The 19,650-nt window shown below is 31.7% G+C and overlaps 3 protein-coding genes across 3 annotated transcripts; 2 read left to right on the top strand and 1 right to left on the bottom strand.

The window, feature by feature from the left end:
- Nucleotides 1-1,331: 1,331 nt before the first annotated feature.
- On the top strand, nucleotides 1,332-4,965 carry LOC107015244 (probable inactive receptor kinase At4g23740). The gene is made up of 3 exons (XM_015215453.2): nucleotides 1,332-1,965; nucleotides 2,408-3,691; nucleotides 4,161-4,965. The coding sequence occupies exons 2-3, from the start codon at nucleotides 2,470-2,472 to the stop codon at nucleotides 4,814-4,816; spliced, it is 1,878 nt and encodes a 625-aa protein (XP_015070939.1). The 5' UTR covers nucleotides 1,332-1,965; nucleotides 2,408-2,469; the 3' UTR covers nucleotides 4,817-4,965.
- A 1,148-nt stretch (nucleotides 4,966-6,113) lies between these two features.
- On the bottom strand, nucleotides 6,114-8,926 carry LOC107012346 (myosin IB heavy chain). Its single transcript, XM_015212167.2, has 4 exons — nucleotides 8,546-8,926; nucleotides 7,865-8,183; nucleotides 6,578-6,636; nucleotides 6,114-6,450 (listed from the first exon to the last, which is right to left on the bottom strand). Exons 1-4 carry the CDS (start codon nucleotides 8,796-8,798, stop codon nucleotides 6,419-6,421), a joined length of 663 nt encoding a protein of 220 aa, XP_015067653.1. The 5' UTR covers nucleotides 8,799-8,926; the 3' UTR covers nucleotides 6,114-6,418.
- A 5,459-nt stretch (nucleotides 8,927-14,385) lies between these two features.
- Nucleotides 14,386-18,391, top strand: LOC107012087 (SUMO-conjugating enzyme UBC9). The gene is made up of 5 exons (XM_015211815.2): nucleotides 14,386-14,541; nucleotides 14,647-14,724; nucleotides 15,771-15,898; nucleotides 17,052-17,156; nucleotides 18,059-18,391. The coding sequence occupies exons 2-5, from the start codon at nucleotides 14,655-14,657 to the stop codon at nucleotides 18,200-18,202; spliced, it is 447 nt and encodes a 148-aa protein (XP_015067301.1). The 5' UTR covers nucleotides 14,386-14,541; nucleotides 14,647-14,654; the 3' UTR covers nucleotides 18,203-18,391.
- The last annotated feature ends 1,259 nt before the right edge of the window (nucleotides 18,392-19,650 follow it).

Raw genomic sequence — 19,650 nt, 5'->3', positions numbered from 1 at the left:
ATTTATATTTGATAAATCATTATTTCGATTGACAATCCAATGTTTTTATATTCCATATTTTGTGTGGATAATAACAATTTTAGAATTGGCGCATTTGGTGATAAAAATAAACCAAATTATATATATAAAAAAGTTATTCTCCAAAAATTTTCTTCTAAAGTCCTTTAAGAAGACAACGATTAAACTTAAAAACAAAAGTTTATCTAAATTTATGTGATCGAGTTTAAAATGAAGATTATATTTTCCTCCGTCCAAATTAATAGATTGTGTGTTTGAAAAAAAAAGGAATATATTCTTGCAACTAAATTGAATTACATCAATAAAATTTTTTATATCTATATTTTAAGATATACCATAAGTATTACAATTTGTAATTTTTCTCATTTAATTTGTCAAAATAATAATTGAAGTTCACTACTAAAGATAATGAAAAGACAGACCCGATGAATAGGATCAATAAATAGAGGGAAAACCAACATTGTTCGTCAATTTTTTCTAAAAAATAAGATGAAATAAAAAAATTGACAGACGTTTGTTGGGTGTTTCGCGTGAAAATTATAATTTTTTCTTAAAAAATCGACGACGCATTCCCTCGATTTGTTATTATATTTTTTTTACAAAACCATGGACAAAAATAATTTTTGAAGTACAAAATTTAAGTTGAAGAGTATAAATAAAAAACTATGAAAATATTTTATCTAAAAAGAATATGTAGTTGAGTGATAAAATTGTCCAAAATCATAGAAAATATTTAAGTTTGATTCTTAGTAGTTACATTTTTTTAAGGTATATTTATGAAAAATCCATAAATTTGATACACCCTTCGTTCCTTCAAATCATGCTAAACTTTAACGAACACTTTAAAATGCATTTTTCAATCATATTGATTAAAAAAATTATAACTTAATAGTAATTTTCATATAGTTAATATAATGTAATATAGCTTTGAAAGTTAGTCAAATCTGACTTTCAAAAAATATAAATATGACAACATAAAGGTACGAAAAGAGAATCAATTTTGTGTAAGAAAATTGACCTTATCGTTCAAATGTCGACCTATTTCATAATGATTCACATAACTTGACTTAAAACATCTGAAAATTTTAGTAACTTAATTGATTGTTCAATGTCGACCTACTTCATAATGATTCACATAACTTAACTTAAAACATCTGAAAATTTTGGTAACTTAATTGCTTAATTATCTTCTTTTAACTTTGATCGACGAGAGTTAGATTTTTCCGAGTAAATCTCTTTGTGTCCCTTATTTGGCGTGTCACATGACTACTAATTTCACCTAATAAAGCCGCACCCTAATTAGATTTTACTTACATGAGGACGTGATTAAGAGTGGTTAATTTCCTCTCCCTTTTTCTCCTCTTTTTCGTAATTGCAATCTGTGTCTTTCTTTAGTGAAGAGCTTCAAAAAAATGGCGGAAATGGTGGATAATGCTCTTCTGGTGCTCCCTGCCTTACTGGCACCACGTGAACCCACTACCCATCTTCTTCTAAATCCAAGCAAATTGTTAAAGAATTGATTTTGTGTGTATTACTGTTAACTTCTTCATATCTTAGTAGAAGTTCCACTTTTGTCTCCACGTGCTTTTCCCACTCTTTTCGCTTCTTTGTTAAACCAAATACATATACCCCATTTCTTTATTTGATTTCTTCTTCTTCAAATTAACTGCCTTTCAATCATTTATTGTCTCTCACCCACTCCCCTTCTTCTGCTCATTTAATCATTGTCTCTCTCTTTCTCTCTCTATCTAGCTACTTACTTAATTCTGCATTTACTTCTCATCATTTTCCTCTTCATCTACTCCTCCTTTTCAGTTTACTCTACCAAGTGTTTGATTTTTTGCCTCACTGGTACTTGCTAGTATACTATACAGTTTCTGAATTTTGTGGGGTTTTCAGTTTTCTACATTTTTGATGCGATTTGGCTATCTGGGTATTGCTATTCAGGTTCATTTCAATCTTCTTTTTGTTATTGCCGACAGTTTTCAAATTATGCATACTTTGCTTTACGGTCAAGAAAAGTGTTAAAAATTCAATCTTTTTATGTGTAATGTGTTTGGAAATAGGTGGAGAACGTGAAATGCCTGTTTGTTCCCTTTTTCTTTTTCATTTTTTGGCAGCCCCAAAAAGTTGACGAAAGAAATTTTGGCTGGTTCTTGTTTTTACTTTAGCTGTTCTGTTTATTGAAACCTAACTTTTACTTAATTTGCGTGGTTGACCCAAAAACAAAATGTGTTCTGAGTGTCTACGTAACTTTACTTGCCCTGTAAATTGTATATTTATGGTTAAGAAACGGTTTTCTAGTTTAAATGATAATTATTTATAGTGAATAATGAAACATCATGCCGTTTCAGTGTCTGATTCCATTTCTTTTTCGAAATTCTTGTAGAGATGAAGGATGCTGTTACTAGAAGTTGATGTCTTTGTAGTTTAGCTCAGAGGAAGAGAAGGATGGTTACTAAGATCCTGTTTGTTTCAGTTTTATTCTGCACAGCTCTGTTCTGGCTAGCAAGTAGTGAACCATATGAAGACAAAGAAGCGCTTCTTGATTTCCTTAATAATGTTAATCATTCGCGGTACCTGAATTGGGATGAGAGAACTTCTGCTTGTAGTTCTTGGACTGGAGTCACTTGTAATCATGAGAAATCAAGAATTATAGCAATCAGGTTGCCTGGAGTTGGATTCCGTGGTTCGATTCCTGGAAACACTCTTAGCCGCTTGTCTGCTCTTCAGATCTTGAGTTTAAGGTCTAATAGTTTTAGTGGCAGTTTACCTACTGATTTTGCAAAACTTGGAAATCTTACTTCTATATATCTTCAATCCAATAACTTTCAAGGTCCATTGCCTACTGATTTTTCTTCTTGGAAAAGCCTTTCGGTTTTGAATTTGTCAAATAATGATTTTAGTGGGAGTATACCTTCTTCAATATCGAACTTGACTCATTTGACTGCTCTAGTTCTTGCTAATAACTCGCTTTCTGGCAGTATTCCTGATCTCAATCTCCCTACTTTGCAAATATTAGATCTGTCCAACAATAACTTCACCGGAAGTATCCCCAATTCTCTTCAAAGATTTCCTGGTTCAGCTTTTGCTGGTAACCCGCTTTCTCCTGCAAATTTTTCACCTTCATTTCCTCCAGTTCCTCCTCCAAGTGTCCCACCAAAAAAGAAATCGTTTAAACTCCGTGAACCTGCAATTCTTGGGATTGTAATGGGAGGATGTGTTTTAGGTTTCTTAGTGGTAGCTGCAGTGCTAATTATGTGCTTTTCAAAGAAAGAGGGTAACAGCGGGGCAACAGAGAAATCAATCAAGAAAGAAGATGTAGTCAGGAAGGGAGTTTCCAGCAGTCAGCATGGAGTAGGGAATCTCGCATTCTTCGAGGGTTGTAATCTTGCATTTGACCTTGAAGATCTGTTGAGAGCTTCAGCAGAAGTGCTTGGAAAGGGAACATTTGGCACTACATATAAGGCAGCTTTGGAGGATTCTACCACAGTTGTGGTGAAGAGATTGAAGGAGAGCGTGGGAAGAAAAGATTTTGAGCAACAGATGGAGGTTGTCGGCAATATCAGGCATGAGAATGTGGTTCCGCTGAGGGCATACTACTATTCCAAGGATGAGAAACTCATGGTATATGATTTCTACAGCCAAGGGAGTGCAGCTTTGTTGCTGCATGGTATGTTAAGCACCCAATTTCTACTACTCTTGCTGTTTTATTCTTGAACCGTTCCATAGAGAACTGATTATTAGGACCAAAAACATAATGCAGATCATTTTTAGCTAGGATGTGTCTTGTGCAGTAGTATTTGAAATTGCTTGTAGGCTAATTATAGTGTAACCAATTACCATTGAATGCATTAGGATGTACAATTGCATCAAGAGAATAGAGTATCTGCTGTTGTTGTCCTTAATCATCAATAGCTTATAGGACAGCATTTGTTTCTCGAAGTCATAGCTAAGTGCCACTTTTAGGCCATGTCTAAGTGCAACTTTTCTTTTAATTTGTCAAAATTCAAGAACGTCATGTTGCTTCGCGAACTTTGCTTTGGCGTTATAGTCAACTTTCATCAATGTTAGGTGGATAGTCTCTTAACTGCACCTTCAAGTATTCCTATCATTATATCTGATGCACTCTGTAATTGCAGCAAAGAGGTCTGCTGATCGAATTCCTCTTGACTGGGAAACCCGACTACGAATTGCCATTGGTGCAGCTAGAGGCATTGCTCAAATACATGGACAGTCTGGGGGAAGGCTTGTCCACGGGAACATAAAATCCTCAAACATATTCCTCAACTCCCAAGGTTTCGGTTGTATTTCTGATCTTGGCTTGGCAACTATAATGGGTCCAATTGCTATACCAATCGTGCGAGCTGCTGGTTATCAACCTCCAGAAGTTACAGATTCAAGAAAAGTATCTCAAGCCACTGATGTCTACAGCTTTGGCGTCCTAATACTTGAACTTCTCACTGGAAAGTCCCCTACACATGCCACAGGTACTAGCGACATTGTCCACTTAGTCAGGTGGGTACATTCTGTCGTTCGTGAGGAGTGGACTGCTGAAGTATTCGACGTGGAGCTTTTGAGGTATCCAAACATAGAAGAAGAAATGGTGGAGATGTTACAAATAGGTTTGACTTGTGTATCCAGAATGCCAGAGCAGAGACCAAAAATGACAGAAGTAGTAAAGATGGTAGAGGGTGTTAGGAGAGTGAATACGGGGACTCGACCATCCACGGAAGCTTCTACACCAAACCTCACACCACCAATGGCTGAAATAGGGTCGTCTTCTGTTACACATTGATATTCCTTTGTTACTCCATTTAGTGATTAGTTACTGTTCTATATGCTCAATTGTTTCACTGTTATAAGTTTTTCTCCTCAGATTCCTGTCAAACATTATTTCAACTACCAAATTGAATAGAAACATTTACTTGATCTTATATTATTTTAGATCAAAAGTAACTTTATTATGCTAATATACAAGTGTTTGTGCTTCAAAAGCATTGATTATTTTCATCACTTTATCAGAGATAATGACTTAGTAATAATTTTTATTATTCTAAACAAACGGGTAAAAAGTAGCAAGTACCTTTGAATGGTAACAGAATGAATTTGCACATGGTAGGTCAGATCTTAAATTGAAAGGTGCAATAGCTTGGTGCCTTCCAAATTAAGCGACCATGTATTATTATTATTTTTCAAGATTTTGGTGTTTGGCCATAAGATTCTAAATATTTTTTTCGTTTTTGGAAATTTTTAAGGTTGGATTTGAACGTACTCGTTATATTTTTTGTAAAAAGTTTTTGGAACAACATTAATGCATGAATGTATTTAAATACAACTCCAAAAGCGAAAAATGGAATATAAAACATGTTATAAGCTATTTTTCAAATATAAGGATTGTATCAACAACCTATATTGTATTAACTTTGTGCATCAACTTATATATCAGTTTGGTTGTACGGAATACAATTTGAATTTCTGTATTTTTATATCACAAATGAATATAATTGATATATCTGTATTAACCTATATGTATCGAACTTTGAATTTATATATTACGAATGAATACAAATGATACAACATGTATCACTGTGTATTACTATAACATGTATGTATTTAGCATGAATATTCTACATTTGTTTCTATATTCTTTCTCTAGCGTCTGCCAAATATTTGTTCACCTACCACATTGAATAGAGACGCTAAAATGTTGTATTTGGTTTATATTATCTGCTAAATGTCAATACATTATCAGAATCTGGACTTATACAAGGAAACTAATTTCGGTGCAATTAACAAATTTATATTATTTTAATCAAAAGTCAAATACTAATCACAAATTTATATAAATCTGAAAATAATTTTGAGAATAGAAAGCCAAACAGGCCGTATCAATTTGCACATGGTAGGCGCAGACTTCAAATGTATAGTGCATTACATTTGTATATTAGTCATTGCTGTGCCGTAAAGAAGGCTCCAATTATTAAAAAATATCAACTTGCCTGCATTATTTACTGTAACAACTGAGCTATCTTATTACTGTAAATAATAGTAAATAAAATCCACAATGGTTAAAGTCAATCTACCCTTAGGTGTAGAAACTTGGCACCAAACAATCTCAATTTTATAAATAGGATACTGTACTATATTACACAACGCAGCCAGATAAGGAGGAGGAGAGCAACAAGCTAAGAAAACATAGACAGGCATAGAGCTAAAGTGAAGAAAAAAGCTCATCATCCTTTTCTGTTCTTTGATAAGTAAATATTGATCACATTTCTACATGGAATGATACACCGTTTATTTGTATGATGAAGTGCAAAACGGCTCCCCTTTCAACTAGCAAGACACGTTTGCAGGCATGGTAGTGAGCAGTTTGCGTTCTTAGACCATTACACGTTCATTGGCGTGAGATTTTTGTTTTGACACCCGCTGAAATTGAAGGAGAAGAAAATAAACCAGCTCAGGGAAAGAGAATCTAGAAAATTGTCAAATCCAACCACTATCTGCAGAGAAAGATAGTAAATAGAAAATGTCGTGAGAAAGAAACACTACCAACCTTCAACTTGCTCAAATTGAACTTCTTTAACAAGCTCAGAAGTTGCACTGTACTCAAATCTGCACGATTAAGATAAGAAAACAATATTTACAATAGAATTAAGCATTTACAAGGAAATGAAAATGACAAAATATCTAAGGTGGCGGAAGAGGAAAAGAAGCAGCATGTGTATAAAGACAATAGATAATCACGAGCAGCAAGCAATACATTAGTCCTAAATGCTACTCTGATAGTCAAATGAAATCTACGCTACATCATATGATTTAGCATCTTTTCAGATTGAAAAAGTATCAGTGGCAAAAAGTTATACAAGTTCCTAGAGGTGATGCCATGAGAAAATAGCATTTTTGTCAACCTCTAATCATGTGTGACAACATAGCTCCAACCCTACCCTAGCTACCCCATGCCCTTTTTCTTTTTCTGTTTCTAGAACTAGCAATTTCAATGTTTGGAACGGAAGGAGTAGAAGATGTCTCGATGGAATATCAACTCCAATTCTCCGAACCACTCCCTGAAAGCTAATGACTCTTAGGTTTATGTATTTGGAGCAACTTAGCTCCTGTAAACTCTCCTCACACCTATCCTTAACTTAAGCCTCATAGTATAGAGCTACAAAATCTCTTTTGTACTTGCTATCTCTTGCAATATCTGAATTATTTGCATCTTTTTGATGCCATTTATGATAATGCTTACTTCATTACAAAAAAAACAAGTAATTTCAACCTTCACATCACCTGTGACGATAAAAGAAAAGCATCACTTGTTTCTCGGATTTAAAATTCTTCGCCTGAATCAGTTTTGGCATCAATAACTCAATATTCTATCCAACATGTTTAAAAAAAAAAAGGCCTCCACCCCACATTTTTTCTCAGAGTCCACAAAAAAAAGTTTTACAAAAATTAGGACAAAATGGAAGGTTTGACACCTAGAATCATCATGTTCGCCACATATCAGCAGTTTACAAGTGATAGCAATTAGAATTGAGAGTATTCATATGACGGCAAGCAATTATAGTGAATCATTCTCAAGCCACAGTATTGCTAGGATGTGAACAGGTCTGTCCTAAGGTTGAGACAGAAAATGCTCCAAGTCTTTATCTTTCTCTAATGTAGAAAGTTTAACTGCATCAAATACGCGTCTTTAACAACAGTGCCCTAAGCATCCATGAAAATAACTGGAGATGTGTGTATGTGCAACTCAAAATTTATCAAGTTCAGACGTACAACTTAACAAACAATTTGTACTTAAACGATGAATAAGAAAATGACAATGCACTAATCAAATTACCTATTAGAGAAGAGAACATCGAGTTCATAGTCAGATTGACTCTTGGTAGCATCTACTAAGATTGTTACTATTTCTGTTTTCCGAGTAGTGGCCATGAGCAGATCGTACTCAGTCGGAATGATAATTGCAAGAAAATTATCACTTAATTCACTCAGACAGAGCTTCTCAACAGCTGCCAGGGCAATCCGCCGTTTAAGTGCACCACTTTCTGGGTCTACAATGTAAATGGCGAAATCAGTTACAAGGAGAATGCGCCGCTTCATCTTCCCTGTGCTTGTAAACTTCAGAACTGTGTCTGCAAACAGAACCTTTTTGTCACCTGCAAAAGAACACATCAACTCTAGAGATAAGGGCTGTTCTCACCTACACAAGAAAATTTGTGCTTTATATTTGTTCAAACTCAAGTTCCCCTATTTGCTTGTCCATTAAAAAGAGTAACCACTCTAGATATATATTCAGCACAACAATAGATGTTAAAGAGATTCAGTAAGAGCTATTCAGCAACCCAAAAATAATGAAGTAAATGAGTTTGCTTTCCGAAATACAAATTGTTAACAGAGAATATGTCTCTGTATGCAGTAACTAAGAAGAGGTCACATCAAATTAAAGATAAAATGAACTAATTTTAACAAATTGAGAGTAAAAACCCTAAAAATTAAAACAGAGAGAAGCACAGAATACCTTGTTTTTCGAGAATCTTCATGAGATAAGGTCGAGAAGGCACATCGACATAATCACCGAGATAATCCCTATGAATAGAAGCTTTTCTACGGACTTTAACTCCCATAAAAGGCTCTTGATCTTCGGTGATGTTGCTATCGGAGGGCCTCAATTTCAAAGTCCCACCTACTTCGTCCTCGTCGGGAATCGCTTCTTCATCGAAACGAACCTTTTGTACTTGAGTTCCTCCCCTATTTGATAGATAACGTGACATCGCCGGAGATGTTGAGGGGGAAAAAGCCGGCGAAGAAATGGCTGGCGGAATTGGCGAGGTCTAAAAGTTTGTTGATTTGCCGGTGAGAAGAGAGAGCGTGCACAGCTGGCGTCCGTTGTACATCACCTGGCTCCTCATATGGGCCCCACCGGACACTTTTCTTTAGACTTAAATAAATATACTATAATAAAAAATATTTATCATTTATAGCAATAATATTTTTTTTGACTTGATCACTTTTAATTCATTTATAGTACAAGTTTGATACATATTACAGAGATCAATTAATTATTTACATATAATACAAATTTTAATGATAATTACACATTTTAATACACTTATAATACAATCTGTGCTAATTTTTTATCAAACAAACATGATATATTTTAAAAAATAATTATAATTCATATATATTGCATACATAATTTACTTTTAGAATATATTACAGATTTAACAAAGCATTGCTATAAAGGGTAATAAACAAAAAGTATTGCTAAAATCAGTAATTATTTTTTAAAATGTATTAATTTTATGTAATTTTTTCCTTTTCTTTTCCCCTAATAATTTATGCACTCCATTTAAATATTTTTATATTTTATTTTTATTTTATCATATCCAAAATCTTTTTTATATTTTTATCACAAGTTAAGTAGTGTTATAAAATCTATGCTCAGAATAATATAAGTACAAAGAAAGAAGATAAGAGAAGTAGATGTAAGAGAAGACTTTCTTCTTATTCAAGTGTGTTCTACAAAATGTGAAAGATGTCTCTATTTATAGAGTTGAGATATCACCCCAAAGGCCACAATTAAGACTGGTCAATGGAACGGGACGTACCGGTACCGTTCCGGTTCGTTCCGGTTCGTCCCGTTTCGGTTGCCTACGGGACGGGACGGGATAGTCTGAACCGGTACACGGAACGGGACGGAATCGTGATTTCGTACCGGTGTACCGGTACCGGTTCATCCCGGTTCCGTTCCGGTCCGGTTTATTTAATATATATTAATTTTTTTATATTTTATATTTTATATTTTATATAATTTATATTTAATTTAATTTTTTTAAAATTACAAATTTTATTTATTTAATATTTACAAGATACAAGTTATAAATATAACTTATAAAATAAATATTAATGAATATAAGTAATAACTTATAAAGTATAAACTTCAAAAGATTTAAATTTTGAAAACTTTATTAGACTTTACTTGCAAACTTAACAACAACAAAAGAATTAATAAAATATCTTTAAAATAAACTTAAGTAAAAATTATAGTATAAATTTAATAACTATTAATTTATACTTAAAAAATAAAAAAATAATAATTATATTTTCGTAATTCCAAAAAATATCGTCCCGTTAATTCTGTCCCGTTCCATCCCGGTCCGTTCCGGTTCATTCCGGTTCCATCCCGGTATATAGTGGAACGGGACGGAACCGATGAATCATCCCGGTAATTCCGGTCCGGTTCATCCAGGTACTGGTCAATATATCGGTCAACGGGTTCCGGTCCGGTCCGGTACCGGTTCATTCCGGTCCGGTCCGGTACCGGTTCATTCCGGTCCGGTACCGGTTCATTCCGGTCCGGTGAACCGGTTCCGGTCCGTTGACCAGTCTTAGCCACAATGATCAATGTCCAATTAGTAGATACATAGTTATCCAAATGATTCTTATCACCTTATAAACATGTATACATGAATACAATTAAGTCTTGAGTATATCTAAAGGACAATCCACACAATTCAATGAATTTATAACAAGTAGTAAGTTTTTTATTTCAATATCTTGATTCACGAGATTTAAAAGATTATATATATTTTTAGTTTAAAATATAAAATCCAAAAGTTTTTGTATTTTTTCTATATTTTGTGTGCAATTAAATTGAGGCACTTAGATTTAATTATCTTAAATTTTTTTACCTTTGAACACTTTGAGAAAAAAATAATTGATCGGCAATACCTTCAATGAGATGACAAATTAAATAACTCTTTCATTCTGTATAAATGTATACATTTTATTATAATATATCATAGGAATATTTTAAGAGACAAAACAAGTACTATGCTATATAGGCCTAACGTAATTTTTATAAAGTTAATATTGAGTGGGGAGCAATAATTCCATTTCAGAATTCATAAATTAAAAGATATAATTTTATCTATACAAATTTATGAAGAGTGCGCATGAAAAAATATTTCTAAACCTATGAAGGACATATAAAATATGTAAGATTGTGGGAGAGAAGCTTCATTTTTGTGGGTACATTCATGCCCAAGAGGTATGTACTCAATTTATGTTCCATTAAAATAGTATGTTTTATTAATTAATAATAAGATAAAGGTTAATCATTTAGCCTTTTATAGCGTATTAAAGCTGATAAATGTTTTATTAGACTCTCTATGCAAATTGCATGAAAGACTTATTCAATGGATGCAGCTTTAAGCCTTCAATTTATACTTTATATGGTCAGACATTACACTGTAGACCTGTTTCTCTTTACGTTATTTGATTTAACGGATGCAGCTTTAAGCCTCCAATCTATACCTTATATGGTCAGACATTACACTGTACACCTGTTTCCCTTTACGTTATTTGATTCAGAGGATGAAAGTTAATTTAATTATTTCTTAAAACGATTTTAAATATAAAATATTTATTTTTAAGAAATTTAATTTTACATATTTAAAATTGTATATATAATATTAGTATAAGTTATAATATGATCAAGGAAATAATATTGACCGTCCATATAGTAACTAAGGTAAAAAATTGATAATTATTTTGAGACTTTTACGCATGAGTTATTTATGTGTCGAGTAACAATGAATAGATTATTAATACGAATTGTATTCTAATTATGTTAAAGTGTGTGAGTTAGGGAGAATACACTTTTTTATTATTTAATTATATTCTCAACAAGTTATAATTTTTAAAGTAATTTAGTCTCTGTGTAGTTAATTTTCTTTTCTCTACACTATCTCTTACAATACTATATATTTAGCGTCATTTTGCAAGTGAAATTTGAGAAACATGGTGCATAAATAACGTTCTTTTTATTTTATAAAAATATAAAGAAATCATTTCCATCGTGAGATAATCATATCAAAATTATATAAAAATTGAATCTAAATTTCTTTAACTTTCAATGTGTATATTGCTAACACCGTGAATAAAAGCTACTTGAATTATGCATCAATTATTTGAATAACACCATTTAAATACAATATTATATGATATCATTAATTATTTTTGTACCATCAACCAAACGATTCTAATATAAGGAAATCGTTTTCTTTGAAAAGAATATAATATGCGTTAGAGGTCAGAGATATGGGATGTAGACTGGCCATTAAACCCCAATTGGAAAGCAAACCCTATCGTAAGACATTAAATTATCTACTAAATTTATTAAAAAAATTTAATCAATTTATTACTAAATAAATTTTACCTAACTTTTATATAATTCATCGCTAATTTATAATTAACTCATATTAATATGATTTTTTGTTATTTATAAAAAAAATTTATCTACCACCAATTGATTGTTTTTTTCATGGTGAAAGTACTATATATTATAAAATCTTCACTACAATTAAAAGCCATCAGCCCAGTTGGCCAGTTGCCTATCCACTGTATCCAACTCATATATATAAATTCCAATGTATCCAGCTCATATTTCCTCTATTTTAATGAGGAATCTATGTAAATATTCTTTAATGTTTATTTAATCATTTCCTATGTGCTTAGTATTTAATCAATCCCTTATTAGAATATTTTTAATTAACTATCTTAATCTCTTACAAAAGATTCAAATAGGTATTTTTTATTTTTTTTATTGCGTGTTTTCGTTTGCTTATTAGATGGTTGAATTAATTACATAAAATATATCCTTTTTTTTATTATATGCATTCACCTTTATAAGTTGTAGAGCTCCATACATCTTCTAGATAATTGTGTATAATTAAAAAAAATGATATATTTATATGATTAACTTAATTAATTAATATATAAGAAAAAATCACGTGTAATTTTGTATACAAAATTTGAATCGTATATATCTAATTAAAACAATATTTTAAGTAAAAATTAAAGATTTTCAATTAAATAATACTTAATTCAAATATTTAAATTACATCTAGCTTTTACGTAAATTGAGAATCCAAAATATCAACAATAAAGAAACAATAAATTACCAAGTGGCTTTCTCACGTACTTTGTTCCATTTCAAATTATTGGCAGGTTGTACACTAAAAATAGCTATTTCAATTTATAAAAAAAATAATATTTCTTTTACTTTTTTCATATTATATTTGATACTAAATAATTACATAAAATAATAGTAGTTAAATATAGAGTTTCAAAACGTTATTAATAAAATTAACTTAGTAACATATGTTTTTAATTTAAAAAATTAAATGACATCTCAGGTCTATTGGGTTCAAGTAATATAAATGGAATGAATATATTTTGAGTTTTTGAATAATATTTGGCTGAAATTTATGACAAGAAATATTTGAAGTCAAAGTTCGAAAAGAATATTTTTAAAAGAGTTTTTCTCCCTTTTTCTTTTTGTCTTTGTAATGACATTTTCCCATTGGTTACAAGAGATTCTTTACTACTTTATGCTTAATAATATGATATTTCATTCGATGAATCTTAATAGGGAATGTAAAATCACCGTAATTATTATTACTTTTTTTTCCGTAATTACTTCTTTATCTTTGAATCATTAACATAATAAATTTATTATTTTATTTTTATTAATTATGAAATGAATTAACTAAATAAAATATAAATTCATCTTTACGTTATCATAATAGTAATGCTCTAATAGGGAAAATATATTTATTTGCATATATTTTTTTAATATATAAAAAATAATAAATAAAATAAAATTTTATTTTAAAAACAATTGACAAGTAAAAGTAAACATGAAGTATCTAGTGAACATGGAGTTTGAAAAATAATGTACTGGAATTGTACATATATATATATATATATATATTTTTTTTTTTATTCAGTCTACTCTTATAGCAAGCATAAAAAATATATAATAGTTAATGTTTAATTTATATCAATATATTGTTTTTATTTGTCATAATTTAATTTGACATATTCATTAAAAAATAATTATAAACATAGGCGTCATAAAAAAAAGATGATAACTAAAAGAAGAAGAATACAAAACATATATATATATATATATAAAAGCGCAATAATCATAACGTCAGAATTATTCATTCAAAATGAACATATTTATTTCTAGCCGAGTGTGTCACTCAACCATCGAAATGCTGCGTGATTTATATTGTAGCGACTAGCAAATATAAATATATCATTTGAGTTGATTTAATTTTAGAAGTATATTTAAACAAATAGATATACACGCATAATATAATTAATGAATGTATTTCGTGTACATATTTATTTTGGATTCATAATACATGTATATAATTATTAATAGAAAGATATAAATATTAATTGAAACTAAATTCGAATTCGTACCAATGATTCAATTGGAATGATTATTGTAGAATTTAGTGAAGAAACGGCGGGTCGGCGAAAAATGGAAATCTTTAAAAATGAGTAATCACTAAAATAACTACTATTCCTACTATGCTGGGCGAGGCCATTATATAAATGGTCTTTTTTTCTCTGACGGATTCATCATTTTTCATCTTCTCTTCTTCTTCCGTGTTTTTGTGCTGTTCAACCAAAGGAGGATCCCGATCTCTCTGTCAGGTCTTGTTCATCAATTTCATCAATGTTTTTGTTGTATTTGTTAAGCAAAATTTCATCAATTTATCTGTTGAATGTGTTATGGATCTGTGAAATTTCGAATTGCAGGAGTCGCTATGGCTTCCAAGCGGATCTTGAAGGAGCTCAAAGATCTTCAAAAGGATCCTCCTACTTCTTGTAGTGCTGGTAAAAAAACTCAATTCTCTTGCTACATTTTTTTTGTGCATTTTATACATACACGCAGTTAAATTTGTTTTCCACTTGCTTTTGTTTGAAATTTTGTTAGCTAAACAAATCTATTACAGTATTTGAATTGTTGGATGTATGATCTGATCGTCAAATCTGTTATTTGAATTGGTGGATGTATGATCTGATCTTTGAAGAGATCATTGTTGAGATTTGGCTGTAGGCCATTTTTTGATATCGCGGTCTGAAAACGTAGTTTGTTTTGCTACGGCTGATCTGGCTGCCACAATATTCTTATATTTTTCTGCATCAATGTTTAGTTTTTGGTGTTATTCCGGTTTGTTAGTTTGATTCATTAACTCTAGACCTGTCAATGGCTGATTATTCTGTCACTTAAATGGAAGTTATGATATGCGTTCTGGTTTTTGTGTGTCATTTGTATGCCTGTGAATGCTTAGTAGGCTTGGCAGTGACATAATTGAATTGGATATCAAGGAGATAGGAAAATTTAAGCGAGATGTGGTGCTAGAATGCTTAACTCTCTGTTTGGCATTGTTCGTGTCGGAACCTTTATATGTGAAACTGCAATAATGTTATACAGATGGATTCTTGTGTATTCCTTTGTATGTGCTAGACTATAATCGAGCCATCCTCCTCCTTCCCCTGCCAGTTATAATTTAGTGGTTTCTTCTTCTCTTGAATACTTCCGATGAAATCAGTAGTCAAAGTCGATTTGGTTAGAACTTAGATGCTTTTTGATATAAACGGTTGTGCCTTTAAATCAGATCTTTCTTTTAATAAAGACGCTGTGATAATTTTTTCGGTTCTCATAATCAAAATACGCTTATTTTTTGTACTTCCATTTAAGAAAAACTAGAACTTCAGTCATGCAGGTTCTTTCCTTTGTTTATCAGTGTTTGGATTCATATGAAGCATCCAGACCAGACCTTATTGACCACTTATCGTAAAACCTCTCTAAAGGATAATTTTGTTAGGCTTGTCATTTGTATTTTGTTTTACTTACCTGCTAAAACTGGATTTCTCAGGACCTGTTGCTGAGGACATGTTTCATTGGCAAGCAACGATCATGGGTCCTCCAGACAGTCCTTATTCTGGTGGAGTTTTCCTGGTGACAATCCATTTTCCTCCAGATTATCCATTCAAGCCACCTAAGGTGCATTGTGAGCTCTTGTCGTTCCTTAAATATCGCATTGATCATAGCTGTTGATACACATGACTTCATAGATTAGGTATGGGCCCTTGACATCCTAGAATTTGCTGGTTCTAAGAGATCCCATCCCGTAAGTGAACCTGATTTTCAATTATTATCGATACGACAAGACATTTTGTTTTAGTGAATCCTTAACTTTAACATTATTAATTAAGCTCCTTTATGTCAAATTGGGGGATGACAGGGACAGTTCCTTAATCTTAAATTCGACAGATAGCTGAAGAAGGACTAGACTCAGCTCACATTTTGTGTGGACTACCATGCTTATGTTGTTTTTAGCTGCAGTATATTGTCTTTTGAAGATCCCAATAGTTCTTGCTTGATGGGTTGATATTCACATGAAAGAACTCCTTATTTGTATCTTCTGTGTTCTTTATACCCTGATCTCTGTTGAATCGTGTTTGATTCGATATATCATATAGAAGTATTCCTCCTTGTGCATTTTGAGCATTTTAGTTACTTTCTTTTTTGGTTTACCCAGATACTTGAGAATAATCTTAGTAGCCTCAAAGGAGATAAAAGTATATGATGTTAAATTTAATATTGCAGAAAGAACTGTATAATATTAAGCATTGTTTGGCAAAGGAGGGAATTGTACAGCACAAAATATTTCAAGTGTAACAAGTGACAAAAGCCAATTTTAGCTGCCTTCTGCAGTTTACAATAAACAAATAAGTAATTAATGGCCAGCATGTAAAAAGAGTGATTTGTGATAATCGTTTAAATCTTTGAGTTAACCAAACATCAGTATAATTTGAAAAGTTTCTCTTAGTTGTGATAGCATCAATAAATCTGACAAAACAGGTCAAAATATCTCTCCAGATCATAAAAAGATGTCGATTAAAATAACTAAAGCAAAAGATCAAGGACTCTCCATGATTAACAGGTGAAAATATCTCTCCAGATTATATAAAGATGTCGAATAGAATAACTAAGTCAATAGATCGAGGACTCTCCATGAGTAGTCACAAATATCATTTTCTCCTTGGCTGTTGTGCTTGATTTGGTGACATTCTGTATTCATTTCTTTCTAATACTTTTGTCATTGATAATGAACTTTGATGAAAGACACTCACCATTGGTGTAAATCTTGCAGGTGGCTTTCAGGACAAAAGTTTTCCACCCAAACATAAACAGCAACGGAAGCATATGTCTTGACATTTTAAAGGAGCAGTGGAGCCCTGCTCTAACAATTTCCAAGGTTCATTTCTTATTACATTTAAGCTGTTTATATTTAAAGTACTAATATTATTGTTTTAGTGATATTTCTTCAAGTGTTCATAATACCCTTGTACTTCAATAAATTGTTCTAAACTTATATGGGACAATCTTGCATTTTTATTTTCCTTTTATTTGGGAACTAATACAAAGATTGATTTAGTTAGATCTTCATTGTAAGAAACAGAGCCTTGTGTAATGCCACTAGAAAAGCTTATTGTTTACTAGTCAGAACCTTGAGATTAGTTTCATAAAAAAAGAACCATGAGATTTGCTACATTTTAAAAGTCTCTACATTGAAGTAATTAAAACTTATTTTGCATTTCCGTATAATACCATGGGCAAATCACAATGTCTGCAAACTAGTTTGTAGGAATATTCCGAGTACTAATCTATGTCATTTATTTTAAGTTTCCAGTTAGTCATGATCATAGATCAGAGTTAAAGACGTATAATAGACTACAAGTACTTAGATTCTTGGCATCATCTTGGGTTTGGATTTCCTCTTTAAGTTATGCCATTAGAGTACCTATCCTAACATCTTTCTCATCCACTCAATGTATGCCTCTGATCGTCTATCTTCAGATAAAAATGTTCTCATTGACTCCACATAACGGAGTTCTTTCAATTAATGGGAATCCTCCTGCTAGTTTACCTTTTCCAGTACTGGTGCATGTTAAAAGGAAGGGGGGAGACTTTGAAGCGTAGTGAATGTAGATCAGACAACTCAAAGGCTCTCTTAGGATGATCAGCCACTCGAGGATGTATTGCATTATTCAAGCTTTAAATTTCTGCTGAGCAATAAAAAAAGCAGTGTGTGACGATGGATTACTTCTGCTCTGTCTCTCCACTTATTTATTGATAACTTTTTGTTTCAATATTCAGGTGTTGCTTTCGATATGTTCACTTCTGACGGACCCTAATCCTGATGATCCTTTGGTCCCGGAGATTGCACACATGTACAAGACAGACCGGAACAAGTACGAGAGTACTGCAAGGAGCTGGACCCAGAAGTATGCCATGGGCTAAATGCACATTGGTATTTGTGGGATCAGGACATTGTACTTTCAGACACTTTGTTATTTACATTGAATATATGAATGAGTTCATCTGTTCTTTGAGGAGAGGAAAATGATGGATGCTGCTCTTTAATAGTTGTATGAACAATTTGATCTTTGAAAGAAACCAATGAATTAACCTTTTCTTATATTTGCAGACCATTTGTTTCGACAAGCTTATATAGACATGAATATTTTACATCTCTTTGCATGCTTTAGCTATGCTGTAACTGAATTATATGAAACGCGCGATAAGCATTGGTGCCCTTCAACTCCGAACATCGCGTTGATTGTTGGGAATTGAAGGGTCCAATCAAGCTATAAGTTTGGCCAAACAAGCTATTAGTTCCATTTCTCAACTTCATATTAACTTTATATTTGGCACATAATAATTTAATTATTTCAGGTATTTATTATTTTTTTCACTTACCATAATACATAGGTGAATGGAAGTATATTGAGTTAATACCTCAGACGGTCACTCAACTATGCACTCTTCTCTCAGAAAGTCACTCAACTTTCAATTTTCACTCAAAAGTCACTCAACTATGCATTTCTTTCTCAGAAAGTCACTCAACTTTGAATTTTAATTCAAAAGTTACTCAACTATCCACTCTTTCCTCAAAAAGTCACTCAACTATCCACTTTTTCCTCAAAAAGTCACTCAATCTATTAAATTATTTTTTAATTAAAAATTGTTGATATTAATTATTTATATAACAAACCAAAAATTTTAAAAAATAATTTAATAGATTGAGTGACTTTTTGAGGAAAAAATGGATAGTTGAGTGACTTTTGAATTAAAATTCAAAGTTGAGTGACTTTCTGAGAAAGAAGTGCATAGTTGAGTGACTTTTGAGTGAAAATTGAAAGTTGAGTAACTTTCTGAGAGAAGAGTGCATAGTTGAGTGACCATCTGAGGTATTAACTCGAAGTATATTTGAACCTCCAAAATCATTGTTAAACATTTGGCCTAAAGCTTAGTGTTAACTGTACTTTATATCGTGTATTGTGGACTGTCCAGATATTAGCCCAATAATAGAATCAGATAAGAAAACGAGAAACTACACCCGATATACTGTAATAAATAATTCATTTCACAAAATATAAATTTTTATTTTCGTATCATAATGTTTCATTAGTTTTATCCTGATATGACTTTGATATCTAAAAAAAACTTATTAAAAGGTGAAAACTATGACTAGAAAATCATCCAATTTTATGACTAGCTAATATTTCCTTCGTCTACTTTTGTATGTTATGTTGCGCTTTTCGAAAGCTAATTTAATTTATTTTCAAAGTTAAATTAGATTACATTAATTTGATATTTTAAACAAAAAATTTAGATATTCAAAAACTATATAAAAAGTTCTATAAATTGCAATCTTTTACATATCAATATGATGAAAAAATTACAAA

This window comes from Solanum pennellii, chromosome 3, assembly GCF_001406875.1.
Source record: "Solanum pennellii chromosome 3, SPENNV200".
NCBI lineage: Eukaryota > Viridiplantae > Streptophyta > Magnoliopsida > Solanales > Solanaceae > Solanum > Solanum pennellii.
The sequence above is the reverse complement of the archived record's forward strand: the minus strand, read 5'-3'. Positions and strand labels throughout refer to the sequence as shown.

Coding starts and splice junctions, on each gene's coding strand:
- LOC107015244 (XM_015215453.2), top strand. CDS start 2,470: ATGGTTACTAAGATCCTGTTTGTTTCAGTTTTATTCTGCACAGCTCTG. Junction 3,692..4,160: donor TGCAGCTTTGTTGCTGCATG/GTATGTTAAGCA, acceptor CTGTAATTGCAG/CAAAGAGGTCTGCTGATCGA.
- LOC107012087 (XM_015211815.2), top strand. CDS start 14,655: ATGGCTTCCAAGCGGATCTTGAAGGAGCTCAAAGATCTTCAAAAGGAT. Junction 14,725..15,770: donor TCCTACTTCTTGTAGTGCTG/GTAAAAAAACTC, acceptor TGGATTTCTCAG/GACCTGTTGCTGAGGACATG. Junction 17,157..18,058: donor CTGCTCTAACAATTTCCAAG/GTTCATTTCTTA, acceptor TTCAATATTCAG/GTGTTGCTTTCGATATGTTC.
- LOC107012346 (XM_015212167.2), bottom strand. CDS start 8,798: ATGTCACGTTATCTATCAAATAGGGGAGGAACTCAAGTACAAAAGGTT. Junction 6,637..7,864: donor GATGTTCTCTTCTCTAATAG/GTAATTTGATTA, acceptor TTAATCGTGCAG/ATTTGAGTACAGTGCAACTT. Junction 6,451..6,577: donor TCAATTTGAGCAAGTTGAAG/GTTGGTAGTGTT, acceptor CTTCAATTTCAG/CGGGTGTCAAAACAAAAATC.